The following is a 16,814-nucleotide window of genomic DNA, read 5'->3' as shown; positions in this document are numbered from 1 at the left end:
AGAATCAGAATGAATCAAACAGATGAGAGGAACTACTCAATAGGAGGCAGTTAAATGTTGAAACAATAGGAGCGTACTGTCATCATTTATCCAGAGAGACAGTCTCCATATAGCATTTCAACAGAGTACTACAGTTTGTAAATTGGTGTAGAGGCTCTGAAAATTACTGTATAGATAGCTGGAGGGTGACAGTACAAGTCTGGGCTCGGCACAGCAAACCCAGCAGCAGCTCTTGCTCTCCTCTACAGCTCCCATGGCACTGGGTGTTTCCCCTATACTCACTCCCACCACCTTCCACCATAACCAGTTGGAGTGATTCTTCCTCCCAGCAATACAACTTTTCCTCACTATGTTAGTGGGGAAAAACTGAGTAAAACTCTCATTTTTTTTATTTCCCGCTTTGCAAGGAGCTTCACTTTCCTATAATTAATCCCTCCTATTTCACACTCAGCTTAGGTTTCAAGAGCAACTCAGTTGCTTTTTCTTTCCTAACACCTCAGAGAAGGGAACACGACGACAGAAACAAGGTGGGGCGCAGGGGATGGTTTGGACTTCTCGAGATGTATCAGGGAAGTTTATTCCAACACCTCCCAGTGCATGTGATCTGCATTCTGAGAGAGTACACCAAAGCCTGAATTTAAGTTAGTCAGAGTTTGGGCTGCAGAAGGGATGGAGGACTGGGTTCACAGAACTGCACTGAGGAAGGTTGTGTGCATGTGTGGCGTTAAGCATTAGCGAACAGTCTGTTGCATGTTTTGGGGTTATGTTTCTGACAAAGCACAGTCTGGTTACATTTTCTTCATAAAACATTTATAGCTGCCTTCAGTGGTAATTATATTTACAGAGATTTATGATTAAAATGTACTAGCACTTCCTCTTTTGACATCTTAATTGTTTTTCAGAATTTTAGCAAAGACCTGTCAAATTCTTTGCATAATACGGAATGGTCTCCAATGTAAATTATGTTAAAGAGAAGTTAAAAAATGTATCTTATTTGGTGGACAAAGACACTTGTAAACAATTTCAGAAGCAAAACAGGCAAAGAGCTGCACTGTGTTTAGATGGCAACATATGAAGATCTGAAACAAAATTAATGCATGGCTGTTCAGCAGCTTCTCTTCTGTGTTATAACCACTTTATAACCAACTTCCAGGATTATTTCACAGTTACTCTTTCAATCCCCTATATGCATACAGAATGTTTGGTATTTCTGCGAGGAAATTTTGAAAAGGCTGAAAACAGTTTGGCAATTCTCACCTAGTCCATTACTTCATTTCTTGATGCAGATTCTATATATTGAGCAGAATATTTAATCTCATTTTGTATACCTTTCACTGTATGTATATAGTCATATCCTGTACCCTGCAGTTAAGCTTTAAATCACCTCTTCTTTAGAAAACAGGCACCCAGGGTTTTTGTCTCAGATGAAAGGGCAGCAAAACAGCATTAATTTTTCCTGGGCATCAAAACAGACTATGGTAAAACAACAGCACACAACTGCTTTGGAGGTTTTTTCCCCCTTGTAGAAATTCATGGCTATTTATAAGTACATGATACCATGTCATCCAAATACTGTCAATTCTGGGTAGTCCCAAACCACAAATTCTGCGACTCTCTATAATCAATTGATTTTTTTTGCTGGATCTGTTTCTGCACATAAACATGGGAATGGCAGTAGTTACACTGCCATATTTACAATTGCAGAGGTCACAGGGATAGTTGAGGAAAACTCAGCTAAGTCTTTGTGTGGTATTTCAGAAACAAGGAATTATAGCAATGGCAAATTGCTAACTTTTGTAAGCTAGCTTTATGAGTAACTAAGATCGAAATATTATTTTCTTATTCTTTTATAGGTGTGTATATACATATATTTTAAAACTAGTTCAAAGAAAAACTATCCAGGACATTTTTAAAAAGAAAAAAAAAAATAGGAAAAGCTCATGAGGGGATAAGGAAAGCAAAAAAACCTTTGTTTGATTTATTTGAGATAAGGCCCTCCAAAACTTCATTTTTTATGACTTGAAAAAAAAGAGATGTACACAACACTCCTAACCTCTTGTTATGACAGTTTATGTTTCCTATCCAGCTTATTTAACTCAAATGCCTGGGAAATAGACACAATTACCACCTTATGGAATGCTACTTAACTTTAAATGCTCCCCTCTGAATAGAAATCCACTTTATCTTCTCAGAGTTATTCCAGTTTCTCAGGAATTATTTCCTCTATAGGCTCCTGAAATGCTCTTGTTTCATCATTTAAAAATTTAAACTAACAATTGTTCAGAAATATCTTTTATTAGAACAAAGGCAATTCCCATGCAGTGGATTCTGTTCACAAGAGCTTGTACAAAGGAGCTGCATACTATGCCCATATACAGCTTTAATCATTCACTCTTTCAGCTGTTATCAATTTAAAACCAATGAAACTCCCACACTGAGTCCATTTGAGCAGTCAATTTTAATATCTTGGGGCATCTGTAGTTATTCTGAATTGGCTGCAAAAGCAGAACTAACAAGTTAAGCTCTAACCATAAGTCTACATCAGGCTGGTAAACCATACATCAAACGCCGACAGTTAGTCAATACTGTTGTATGAAAAACCAACAAGCATTTTTAAGAAGAGCAATATATTCATAATATGTTTGGCGGTATGGTTTACATTACACATCCCTCCTATCTGCACATTAAAAATTTGGTAGAAGATGGTGGGGCGTGTGACAGCTTTGCACATGGATATAAAACCAGACACCAGAAGAGTAGGGAATGGACATTCACAAGTTGTATAATATAAAATGATGATTACAGCTGCAATGAATTGGCCGTTCTGGGGAGCTTCAAGTTTTCCCTGAGCCTGACAGAACTACTTCTTTTTTTTTTTTTTTTGAGTAGCTCTTGCAGGCTGCAGCAAAGCCACTAATCCTGAGCTGCAGAAATCTTGACTATGGGAGACAATACTTCTGGAAGAGAAACAATTAAAACAAAATCACTGAAGCCACATCCTCACTGAGAATGTCATTGTTTAACTGTTTTGGATGTACATGGATGAGATGTGGCCACACTTGGAAGGAACACATATTTCAGTGTTTTTTATTAAAAAAAAAAACAGGGAAGGGCATGGCTAATACTCCCATTTCTCAGGGAGAAGCTTAAATTCTGACATGAGAGGAGGCAATGTAATGGTACAATGCCCAAGTTTTTAGAAACATGAATTATATCTATGTAATCTCGTGTCTTTCAGGAACTGAATTAACTCTGCTACATCTGGATTTGAGCTGCTGGACTACCAGAGCTCTGTATCAACATCCAAGTTGTTTGTTTTCTTTGTATCTCTTTGAATGTTGGGAGGGAAAAGACGGAAGGAGAACGAAAAGACAAAATAATAGAGGAATGTACAGAGAGAGGAATGGGACAGTAGGAAGCACAACAGAGAATTTTTGGATGGGGAAGTGATGCATTTGGAGCCATATTCTGAAAGGTGACTTCTAGCTGCTTGATCTCTAGAGTCAGACACATTAAGTCAGAAATTAAAGTGACGCTGATCCCAGACTGGGGCTCCAAATAATGCCATGACACTTTTACAATAAGTGGGGCAGGTCCTCAGCTGACTGAAGTCGGTGAGGTTGTCAATGGAGCTCCCCTGATTTATGCATACTGGGAATCTTGCCAGTCCTTTTAACTTGGAGATTTATTATATATCGCTGATCTGTGGTGGTCATCAATTTTTAAAAAATTATATTTGTGAACAGTTACTATTAAGTGGCATATGAGCTGCCAGATTTGTTTCACATTCTCAGAGAAAGGGAAAATAGTGCTATAGACACAGGTCTCTCTTAAGAAATTCTGGTGTTTTACTTGGGATAAGAGTTCATTTGAATTCAAAGAGAGTGCGCCTGCTGTAGTCCTCAAAACAGGTCTCCAAAAATGAGATATTTATTCTCAGACACATGATGTGACTCTTGGGGATGGTCCCGTGCAGGGCTAAGGGTTGGACTCAATGATCCTTGTGGGTCCCTTCCAGCTCAGCATATTCTATGTTTCTGTGATTTTGTGATTTCTGAGCATCATGTCAAAGGAACAAATCACTTTGTCCACAGGGTTTGGGTAAAATATTTCCAAATGTCCCTGTCAAAGAAAGAAATACCCTTGTGACCCATTGTCCCTGCGAGTCAAAGGAAACATTTCCTAACTTTCCCTGAGTTATGATGGGCACCAGATCGCTTGCAAAATTCCTTCATAACCCACAAGAATTACAGAACACACCAAAGGTAGGTCTTAATCTGCTCTTTTGGACTTCTCATGAGAGTTTCACTCATTACATTGAACCACTCCAAGGTCCATTGAAACATATGATGCAATGAAGACATTTTCCCTTGCCTGGAAATGAAATGGTTGGTGATCTCTGTGCTGCGATCTGCACAACCACCAGCATATGCTGAGCCCTGTTCTATAGGCTATCAAGCCAAATCACAGCTAGTTCCTTTCACTAGCAATTGAGTGGCTTTTATTTTCGTCTTGAAACAGTTGTAACCATTCCAATTCTTATGCTGTTTTGGTTTTTGCCTTTGCTTAGCTTATGAAATAAATTCAGTGAGGTTCCTTCAGTGTCTAGCATTTGGGAAAAAAAGATCCACCCTAAAAAAATAAAAACCAAATAAATTTCTTGCCAGCTGCATAGCTTCATTTTCCTCATTTCCCACAGTGTCATTTATGTTAAGTTGTTGCTCATCCTTTTTTTACTGTTTACTGAGAATGTATTTTCTGATAGTCTTTTACCAACACAACCACCATAGCTTTAAAATCACAGTTCCACAGAAGTTTTTTTCCTTTGTTGGACTAGAAAGCCTCAGAAATCAGGAAGTTAGCAGGCCAATATCAAGTTGAAGGTTGGCAATTCATTTTGGGTAATATTAAATCATGACAAAGCTCAAACATAAAGATCAAAGTTCAATTATAGACTATAAAGCCGCTTTAAAAGAGAAGATTTATATATTATTTTTCTAGCATATTAGTGCAGATTCTGTAAATTCTGAGAATATTTCAATCCCGAGGAACCAAGGACCTCTGCCCTAGAGTATAAATTTGAACAGTTATTCTCAAAATAACGCTGTTAAAATGGCAGACAGGGAACATGCCTCTTATTTACTATTTCTAGGTTATGTGCACGTGTATATATATCTGAACATAAGTGTGCACAGAGACACAAACACATTACACAAAGATCCTGCATTACATATCATCCCAAAAATTATTCAAAATGTTTCTAGACCAAAGATATTTTGTGTAAGCATGAGTGAGGTAGAATGAGGACTGATGATATTCATTAGAGCTCTTGCTGGAGCATGAAAAGCCCCAGTCACCAGCCCATCACAATGAATGGAGCCAACGTGCTGTTTCCAGCTTCCTTTACTCATAGAAGTAGAAAGCAAATGGGACAACAATGACAAAAATAACTTTTGTCATGTAAAGTGTCGGCACATCTTCATTTTCAGACCAACATGTAACTATCATTTACCCATTGGTCTGCTACACTCCCTTGTCTGATTGCTATCCTCGTTATTAGTCTCACTTGTTAACTCCCTACTTTACTTTCTACATGGGCGTTTGCTACACTTTACATCAGCAAAGTTTGGTTAAGAGTTAAATGACAATCACGTAACTTCTAGATTTCCTGATAACACTGTTGGCAGAACAAAATACCCCAGGAGATCAAACTGCTATTTAATTTTGAAGCCTGTATTCCCAAATTTGGTTAATGCGGAGAAATGTGTCGAGTCTCCTGGCCAAGTGTGCACGCATCAGCGACTAACAGAGCACAGAACTGTGTCTAAGTGAACTTACCACCTTAAAATATATTTACTCATGACTATAATTTACGTGTTAAATTTATTGGAGTTTTGGTTCCAATGTGACATACAATGTGAAAAATCAATATAGATTTGAGAGCTTTATAGTGCCCCTGGCAAATATGAATAGCACTTGATGAAAAGTGAAGGTTCTCACGGCACCTACAGTGCCACTGCATTGGAGTAATTAACACCACACGCTTCACAGATATTTATATCAATTCTTCACCAGCACACAGAACAGCTCTTTGTCAGGAATTTGGTACCAAGATGTCCTGCAAGGCTTTATACACACTTTTATTACGAGCCCCTATTTTAAGGGATTTACAATTCTGACAGAAGTATTTCCCTGTGGGATAAAAGTTCGTAGGCATGTTCTCAGAGCTGGAGGAATTTTTTTCCTGTAAAAATTGGTTAACATTTTTTTCCCTTAAGAAAAGAGCAAATAAATAGTTCTGAGAGGTTTCTGCAACCATTTAAGTCACCTTTAGAAAAATAAATAGATGAATCTTATAATACAAAATTCGGCAAGCTTTTCATTTAGTAATCTGGGCGGTTGCGTTTTGCGATTTAAAAATATTCTAATGTGAGCCTAAAAATTAACATTTAAAAGTGGTCTCTGCATAAGCACTGCAACTGCATTTTCATAACATTTTAACAGATTAAGGGATAAACTCTGGTGAAGACAATGAAGGAACCTTATCAAATGAGCATTTCACATAGACTTACCGTAGATTGGAATTAAGCCGTGCTAACGAATCCTGCCTCATTTGCATGGCCAAAACCTAATCCTAATGAAACTTCATGGTTGATAACTAACATGTTTTCTTCATGGCAACATTAGTTTGGTCATAGAACTGTGCGGGGTACTGATTCTGAATTACTGTGTCACAAATCACACATCTATGTTATCCCTGGAAGAGTATCCCAGGTAGAACAAAGCTATGTTTATGATTCAAGAGCTTAATGCAACTGTAGCCAAAACCAAATTCATCTGGCTTTCCTAGAGGAATGTATTAGAGGGTGGATTTGAGTTATGCTAATGAATCTGGATTTGTTAGGAGGGATCACATCTGATCCCTATGTAACACCACAGGAGATTCATCAGCCACACTTTACTAAACTAAAAAACTCCCAGCCCTTAAATCCAGAAATTAAAAGACTATGAGTTACTCCTCTATTACTGTAATAACTGAAACAAACTAACACGATGCATTCAAATCCCACCCTCAACTCACAAAGTACTTCAAGGAGGCAAAACTCTGATGTCTTGAAATCAGATACTACAAAGGTGTAAGCACAGATCCTGAAAGTTTGGTGTGTGAGTGTGTGCACACCTCACACACTCACATATTGGTGCATAAATGACATTTTTTTCAAGGTTTCTGTGGCAGTTAGAAGCAGAACTCCATCATTAAGGCACGTCACGGTTTCATTTAATGAAGATTTCCTTAGAGTAAACAACACTGCACTGAGCATCTCTGCATGTATCTAAAACATAAGAACTTAATTCATCAAATCTTCTCTTCAGACGTGGGCCCAGCTGGTGTTTAACCCTTGTGGCTGCTTTAGCTTATGCTGGCTAGGGTCAAGCTCTTGGCTCAGGACAGACAAGTTTAATACACACTAGCAACACCCCTTGCCATTTTTGACACACCACTGGAAAACTCACCCTGGAGATTGACAGGGGCTGCTGGCAAAATGCCTCTTTCTAGTCAATTTGCATGTGCAGTTGTGGGTTTCACACATAATAATTTGGGAGTGCATAAATTTTTCAAGCATTGCTCCAGACAATATTTGAAAACATGACTTTACTGGAATATTAGTGGTCAAAATGCTACTGCCTTCAACTAGCAGCTTCTTAGCAAAACACTTCTTGCATAAACTAACAAACACGTTTTATCAGAGAAACAATTTTTTAAGGATATGTGTAAGTGATGGCTGACCAACTTAGCAAGAAATTGGAATAGGAAAAAACCCCACATATTCAAAGCACTTATTCGCTGACATGTATTTTAAATTGTTAAAAATGGATCTTGTTGGTGAGTTAGAAAAATAATGAGAGAAGACAGCAGAAAGTATTCCAACAAATTAGTCAGCACAGCATCTGAAGTTCCTATTTTGGGTTCTAAAATATAAACTATCTCAGTATTTTTTCTTAAAAAGAAGTGGAGTTGTGCAGCATGTTGATTTGCATTGTGCATGGTGTTAAATGGAGAGGCTTCTGCCGTTTGCACACCAAAGCAGAAAAATTGAAGCAGCAGTCCCGTATCACAGAGATGGATGTAACCACACATTGATTTTTTATCTATATAGTTCAGAAGTGTAAGTTTTATGAGATACAGCAACAAATCCATATCTAAGAAGTGTTTGTCCAATGCACTTATTCATCTGAGAGTCAGATGACCATTTGTGGATTTTTAATTTTTATGCCCCAAAAAAGTACGTAAGACCAGACACACCTTTAATAAGTCCCTTTTCTTGCAAGGTTTTCAAGGAGGGTCTTCGGGAGATGAACTTCTTTAATCTGCTTTTAACTCGGTTTCTGTCATTTGTGTCAGAGGCACTGTAGTTCAGCCTGAAAACTGAAGGAAATCAGAAGAAAAAGCTTGAGTGAAACAATATTTCTGAACTAATAGTAGTTTGCTCAAGTATCCTTAGGAAATAGTGACCATAAGCACCCCAGTAAAATCAAAATCATGCGGTAGGTCAGCAGTGGAGCTGGTTGGACATTGCAACCCATCCGATTAATGCTTTTGTGAATAAACATGATGAGTTCACTCTGCCGGTTCTGCACGGAGCCCTGTTATTTATTGCCCATAAGTATTTGGATGGAGACCAGTTTACTCATGAAACGTTCACGAGTCCCACAAGTTTCACATGGATGAATTCTCTGCTAAAACTCTGGGCTCCAAGTGTGCTACGCACTATTAGCTGTGTACTACTTGTTATGAGAAAGGATGGATGGTTAGACCACTAGTGAAGGACTGAATTTTCTTGCCAAGATGGATTAAGAGTTATATATATATTTAATGCAGTTACAGAAAACATGGCCATGTGCCATGAAATGTGTGCAAGATGCATTAATTTATGGAAGGAAAAGTATTCCCGTCCTAATGATTATATTTTATTGTATTTAAGCATTTACCAAGCTGAGAAACATTTTGAGCTCAATTTATTCCTGCTCTGTGTCAAAAAGACATAGAATCCAGTTGCAGAAAATCCCCTGGAGGAAGTTTGAAAGGCATAAATTTAACTTCTTCTCTGCTGAGGTGCTTACAGGGCACCATGATAGATATCAAAATAGGCCGTATTAGTAGGGAGGAGAAGCTTGGCATGCTCCAGAAGCTGAAGTGATGCCATGGAAAGATCTTTTCCAAAGTTTTCTCTGAACAAGCAGGTTTTTAAAGATTTCTAACAAATCACCTGAGACTCACCACCCTTGAATAACTCTTGTTCAGTGTCCTGAGCTCTCTCACCCTGTGCTTTCCCCCAAATGCTGAGCAGGCTAATGCAGAAATCTACAGCCTCCCTTGGCGAGAGCCTTCAGCTGAGAGGGGGGTGGTTTCTGATTTCTGTGGGAAGAACAGCTTTCCATCTTCTCTTGTAAATCAATTAACAGATCTATCAATCAATCAATCCACCCAAATACAATATTCTCCACAACGTGAGCTCGCATGAGGTGGTCCATTGTCACTTTGACAGAATATCTAAATAGTACCCTGGATAATTTAGCTGCAGTTACAGAGATTCTCCCTGATCTCCCCACCCAGAATGAATCTCCTCTATAATACATTGATATCCATATAGAGGATCCAAGCAAAGAGAGAGAGCAAAATTAAAAGTATGATCATTATTATCATTCTATGTTTTTATCAAGGCGTTTTTCATTAGTTATAAACAAAACCAGGACTTTTAAAGGTGCACAATTATAAAACAATGGCAAGCTAAAATAACTGGTTAAGCAATAGCAACAACCCTGGAATATTGTGGTTTACATTACAAATCTGATTTTAACAGCCAAACTTATAAAATGGTTTATGCTTTGCTATTGTCAAGGGAGAAAAACTTGCCAAATTGTTCATTTTAAGTAAATAGAACATAGCCAATTAAGGAAAGCAATATTTAAACACATGCCTATGATGATCAGAGCATAGTTTGCTTCTGATTTCACTACTGATTTTAACAGAAGAGTGCTCCATTTTCCCACAGCACTAAAATGACCCCACACATACTTCCACAAACTAGTAATCACACAGGACAAATAAAAGGACACTTTACTGGAAAATACATGGCTTGGTACAATAATCCATCATTTATGAAAACTAGAATTCACATTTTTTAATGGTAGCATTCTTGGAGTGATGTATCATAGAATATAAAGATTAGCATTCAATTGATGGTTGGTGCTTTTTTAACATTATAGCGGAGGACTTTTTGTTCAAAATTGAGCAACCCTTGGCAGGGACAAGCTAAAATTCCAAGTCACTTGGCTGTGCTATAAAAAGAACAACAAATGGATGTTTCTAATTCTGCATCTTAATGCAGAATTGAAACAGTGAATTGTATTTAGTTTGGGGTCTCTTTTGCTGCTCAGGGTCATTCTGTCTGTAGCGATTCATACCTAGGTTGGCTTTTTCCTGAATTATAGTGGTGCTTCCTCAAATGATGCAAATGATGCAGGAGTGAAAATAGCACTTCAGATGCCTGTCACTTTTCCCATTCTGTGGAACTCTGAAGCATTTTATGCCCACTTGAACTTCATATTTAACTCTGAGTCTAAAACAGATTAGCTAAGATGTTCCAACTGAAGTGCACGCTGTCGTAATGTGAAGGGTAGGACAGCAGGGGAGGATCCCTCTCTTTAGAAAGACACATTAACCTAGCTGGAAGTTTTATACCTGAAACAGCAATTATGGTGTTAAAACTACATCTAGAGGTAGGAATAATTATTGTCATAGATAACTTTGTTTGTACTATGTTGAGCTATACAGCACATTGTTCAAAACAACAGCAAAGCTAAAGTCGATGAATTTCTCATTTTATTCTATTAAATACGTGTGAGTCACAAGAGAAAAACTCCAAGACTCCCAGAAATTCAAGGGTTCAGATAGCATGTTCCAAAACCAAGCTTAGCCAGAAATATTCTTGTTGGGATCTCACTTAGAAATATTCCTACTCTTGCCAAACCATTCTTCTCGCGATATCCCCACATTAAAATTACTTTGCTATTACATTTGGAAATACAAAAAAGACCAACCGTTGCTTCCAAGAGAAAAAAATAAAATCAAATAAAAAACCCCTCAAAAATTACAATAAATATTTCTTTTAATACCTTCCCTTTTAAATTTCAGGTTCTGGATTAAGCCACAAGTATCTTTCATGAAGAAGAGCTGGCAAATGTCAAACAACATAAAAAAGTGGAAGGCAGTTCCATACAGAAGTAAAAATAAGACTCTTAAGGACCTAAGTATAAAATAATTATAAATTTCTCCTGCCAGTGCAAGTGCATCAAGGACACTTCTATCCAGCAGCAAAAATGTAACCTGAATATCTTCTGACTTTCATGTTTGGCTGGTAATAAGTTGAACACTTAGATTTAGAAAAGCATTTCTGACGACTTTTGGCACTTTCTTAGGTCTCTATTTATTCCACCAGTAGGAAAGGTATTAAAGCACAAATGAAAAAGTGGCAAGATCTTTTCCTCAATTTTCAAGATACACCAAAGCAAAACAGCTTATCACATTAGGGAATTCAAATTGGGTACAAAAAGAAAATAGTTCAAACATGTTTTTAGGACTAAAAGAAAGGACACATCTTTGGTCCTTAATATTGGATAGCAATGTAATAACATTCACTGAATTGGGGGAGATAACTGTGAGGTAAATTCTCTGAAAAAAAATCGCGTCAAGAAATAGATGGACTGCCTTTTTTTCTGGCCTGTATAAATCTTCTGAACACTTACTGAAATAGAACCTTAGTATTCTTAACAACATATAAATAACAGAAGTATCACATAGAAGAACAAAATGAAGTATGTAAAGGAATTTTTACCCAAGAAAACAAGTGGAAGGCAAGAACTAATACAATACCTCCAAATGACACAGTTCTACAGAAATGGTACCATCAGAGTCAATGAAAGTCTTGAGGTGCACAGACAAAGACTTATTTGTCAACATTCAATGCTCTTAATTTTATATATGATGCAATGAGATTAAACATACTTTGGTTCAATCAGGATTAAGCAGTGGCTGACATGTTTGCAAGGTAAAGTTACATCAGCTTTTCTCCAGAGTTTTGGCATGGCCACAACTAAAAGAACTGGGTAGGACACAAACCTCTTCAGGGCAAGGGTCAAAATGTTCATGAGATTACTTTCTGTGAATTTATTCATGTACCTAGACAATATATTTCTAGTAGACTGTTTTTTCTGGATGTGATGTTCTGGGAAGAGCCTGAATGATTCAGAGAGCAAAATGCTTTAATATATCCTAAATAGTTACATACTTATTTGGCAAGATTTTGTAACTCATATAACAGGCTCTCACATTCCTTCCAATGACTTTTATTTCACTCTTAATTTACAAAATATTTATACATAATCCCGAGGGTCTACCTATGATTAATTCCTGCCAGGTACAGTATATCTGAGCACTTCCAATGTGTTGAAAGCATTGGTTTTTGAAGAACTATCCATTAAAGACTTTCTGAACTGTGACAATGGATATTGACAGTGCTTGTCAGACTAAAGCACTATTGATTGTCTCACATCATGTGTATTGCAAAACCAATTTCTTTCAAGTACCTCTTCCTAACTGAAATACATTATTACGATGCCTATCTGTTTATTATAATACCCAAAATTATTGTATGTAATTTATCTGGATGGAAAGGGCAGTACTGGGAATGAAGAGCAGCAGTGGGAACGGCTAAACCATTGAGAGATTCAAATAGCTTTACATTTGTACCTCCTATTCCACTGAGCTTGATGTCCGGGAAAAAAACCCACAACTAGTTTGGACCATGCAATTTTTTTTTTTTTTAATACTCTTGAGGACTTTACAATTTTGGGAAGTACTTAAAAATGGAGATGACTTGAAGTATAATGATAACACCCAGAAACTGAGATTTGATAATTATTTCCCAAAGAATATTAAAAGTGACAAATTTGACCATTCAAAATGCAGAATATACTGATCAAAATTTCTTAAAGCACATATGTACAGATCCATTTACTTAACTGTCACCTCTGACACCTTAAACTAATAGTTTCTTAAAGTGCTTTAGAGTCCCATCCAGAGTCCTCAGCACACCTTGAAGGACTGAATCAAAGCTTGGATAGCAAAAGAGGAGGTAGGATTAGGTCTCTGTGCCTTTGGAGAATGAAAGGCTAACAGCAGTGTTACCACATATGTGCAAAAATATTAATAGAAAGGATTTAATTAGTTAATTCATTAATTTCAAGTAAAAGGCATGCTTAATTGCTGAGTGTCTCATCGTTCTGAAGAAATATATCTTAACGTGCAGAGGTGTATGACTATGCCTACATTCCAGGAGACACTGTAATTTAAGAATATTGAATGACTCATGACTTTAAGTTTTATTGGATACCATTGGAACTCAGAATTAAACATTTCTTCAGATTTTTTTGGCCTGCAGCAGATGTGAAACTGCTGTTAGTCCTTTAAGGAAGGAGCAACATGCATTATTGCCTGTAAAAATGGGCAGGTTTTCAACCAGCACTAAAGCTATGAGGGTGACAAAACCAAGTCTTGCTTCCTTCCTTTTCTTTGTGATGCTCTGAGATGGAGTCGATAAAACCTGCTCACTAAGGATAAAGAATTCACTTCATCTACTTTTTTGAGCTAAAGATTTGTGCTAGTTATCCTATTTTATCCCTTGGTGAAATTCTTGGTCAGGTCTCTGAGTTACATTAATTACTATTTTTGAGGTTTTTGTTTTTGTTTGTTTTTTTTTTTGTAAAAGAGTGGAACGAGAGGAAGGCACATGGTCTTCTTAAAGATACTACAAAAATTATTGATGAGAAAAAGTGCAGGAATCAAACATTACCTGTAATCATTATGCTTATGATAAGCTTCAAAATTACAGATTTTATAACTGCAGAGCATAGACCCAAGAACTGGTGACAGAACAGATATCACCAACCAGGAGATTCTCATAAGATTTTGTTTGGTTTGGCACCAAAGGACCCGAAGTCATTCAGGTTTATGCACCAATAATAGATATTTGTCACAGCAAGTGTATCTGCATTTACAGATGTTTATGAAGCAAGCTTAGAAATAAACAATAGGAAAAAGAAAATAGTGATTATATAGCAGAAATAATTTTTCTGTAATATGACAGCCTAACAACTTAAGTGCTCAGTAGTGTCATTACACTTTGTGAAATTTGTGTGCATTAGCAGTAAAGATTCAATAAAATGACTGTATAATTCATATTTTGCATTATGCTCTTATGCATATAAAATTTTTTAAAAATCGTCCCACTATAATAGTAAATGGAAATAAATGAATAGTGTGTTAAATATCACTACACACTTACATTGTAAAACAAAACTGGCACTCTCCACACAGCTTTTCTTATTGGTATTTGTACCATAAATATTTAGAAATGTAAAGCAGTATTTCCAAGTATATATTGGATTTATAAAGGAAGATCATACCGGATATCTTTCTTCAATAAAATAAATGGGTATTTTTAGAAAAGGAAAATGCAATAGGCCAAATCTATCTGGATTTCAGTTGTGCATTTGATATGATGCCAAATAGGAAATGATTAGTTAAACTAGAGAAGATGTAGAGAATTGAAACAATAACTGTGAAGTGACTAAATAAGGTATTAAAATGAGCTTTGTTGAAAGGAAAACTACTGTAGTGAAGGGAAGTTACCAGTACAAGTCCTGAAATATTCTTGGAACTGGTCTTTGTGTTTTCACTAATGACTTCAGCATAAAAAGTAGAAGCATTCAAAAAATTACATGGTGACTCAAGGCTGGGAAGCACCATCAGCTGTGACAAGAATTTGGGATACCAGGCAAAAACTTGGTGACTTTGAGACTGGAAGCTGAATTAACCAGATTAGAACTACTACTACCCAATGCATGGTTAGAGAAGGACTGGAATTATAGAATCATAGAATTATTAAGGTTGGAAAAACCCTCTAAGATCATCAAGTCCAGCAGTTCCCCCAGTTCTGCCAAGCCACCCCTAACCCACGTCCCGAAGTGCCACCTCGTTCTGAGCATTTGCAGGGATGATGATTCAACCACTGCCCTGGGCAGCCTGTTCCAGTGCCTGAGTAACAAATCCAAAATATTTAATTTTATTTAATACAAAGTAATTCTCTCTATGGGTGTTCAACCTTGGGCACTCATATGTTAGACGGAAATTCATGACAGAAGAGATGCAGGCAGTGGCAGTGAGAGGTACCAGGAGAAGGGGCTGCTGATCTTTCATAAGCAGACAGAGAGTTTGGTATGTTTGGCCAGCTCAAAAATGAGTGAGAAGAGCTCTGATTGTTCTCTATGAATTTGCTGGTGGGGGTGGGAAAGGGAGCAGGAGAGAAGAGGACAGCAGGGAGGGAGAAGAGCTGTTTTAATTGAAGAACAATGTTGGCACAAGAATAGATGAGTAGAAACTGGCCATAATATGAAGTTCTAAAACACCCTTTTAAAGAAATCATGGTGGCAAATAAAACTAAAAGAATTTAAGATGAAGCTTAATAAATTTATGTATGAGGACACAGAACACAGTACCTTGTGACAGGAGGGACTGGACTAGATCAGCCAGGACCTGCCAAGTCTTTCTTTCCACAACTTTTTTTGGTATTGTCACAATATTAGGAAGACTATTATACACACTTAACTCGAATACAAAACCCACAATGCCAGAAATCAATGAGTTCATTTTATTCATACAGTATGACCAGTTTATGTTCATCTAATGTAAAACATGTGGGACTTGGATGAAATCTGCTGTAGTACACAGACGAGTTAGGCTCTAGGAAGGGAGAGTACAGTGTACTTGGGAAGGGGAAACTGGTCTCTCCGAGCTTGTGTCGGGGATTAGGACACTTGACACATCCTCTTTGCAAAAATATTCCCAGGAAAATACTCAATAACTAGGATGGTCTAACACATAGAAATGAGTGATGCTTGCCCTTTGCTACACGGGTGACTCAGTGTTTGCAGCCATATACTTTTATCCCACTCACATAAAACATGTTACCAGACAAAAAAATTGCACTATTGGAATTAAGGAGTTTTGAAGTTGACATGTGAATATTAAAATATTACATTAAATTAGAATATTACATTTAATTAAAATATTATTTAAGCAGACTTTGCAAAATAATAAAAAAAACCAAACAACAAACAACCCATGCAATCAGAAGTTGAGGAAGACAGAACAAGGTACTGAAGACTATTTCCATATTGAGCTGAACAAGTAATTTGCAAAAAACTAATGCATTCAGGGTTTTGTGGCTTGTAGTTTTTTTTAGAATATGGAGTTCTCTTTGTTTTCTTCTCTGGTGGAATATATGTCAATAACTTTCAAGCCTTTAAATTAACCTCCTGAGTTAATCTAAAAAAAAAATGCTTTTCAACCTTTTGCAAATAATATGGATAGTCATCACTCACACTAAATTGCTCAGACAAAAGGACAAGAAAATTATACTGTTTTTTGTCTACCAGGAGCACAACATAGATTGTTATGCCAAGAGAAAACCCTTCTGAGGGTCTGGGTACTGCCAGTCATGTGGGCATTTTTACCTTCAAAACCTATGTATAAATCTGCCTTTTATACTTTGAGAGACAAATTATCTGTGGAGAACAAGGGAGACTTGGCACTGTTGTATTAATATCAGCCTTGTCAAGAGTTATACAAATGTTTCATATATTCAAATTTAGACATGTGCTTGGATACCTTATTAAGCCTCTTATTTGGACCA

General features: G+C 37.0%; 1 protein-coding gene across 1 annotated transcript in view; it reads right to left on the bottom strand.

Moving 5' to 3' along the window:
* Positions 1 to 16,814, bottom strand: part of ARHGAP15 (Rho GTPase activating protein 15) — a 331,328-nt gene that overhangs the window by 131,056 nt on the left and 183,458 nt on the right. Inside the window, exon 10 of the mRNA XM_027749003.2 lies at positions 8,306 to 8,428. Within this exon, the coding sequence (XP_027604804.1) occupies positions 8,306 to 8,428 (123 nt within the window). The remainder of the gene's footprint in view (positions 1 to 8,305; positions 8,429 to 16,814) is intronic.

The sequence above is a fragment of the Pipra filicauda genome, unplaced genomic scaffold (genome assembly GCF_003945595.2).
Source record: "Pipra filicauda isolate LSUMZ 115617 unplaced genomic scaffold, ASM394559v2 scaffold47_size6085603_pilon, whole genome shotgun sequence".
In the NCBI taxonomy this organism is placed as follows: domain Eukaryota; kingdom Metazoa; phylum Chordata; class Aves; order Passeriformes; family Pipridae; genus Pipra; species Pipra filicauda.
This window is presented reverse-complemented; position numbering and strand designations above follow the sequence as displayed.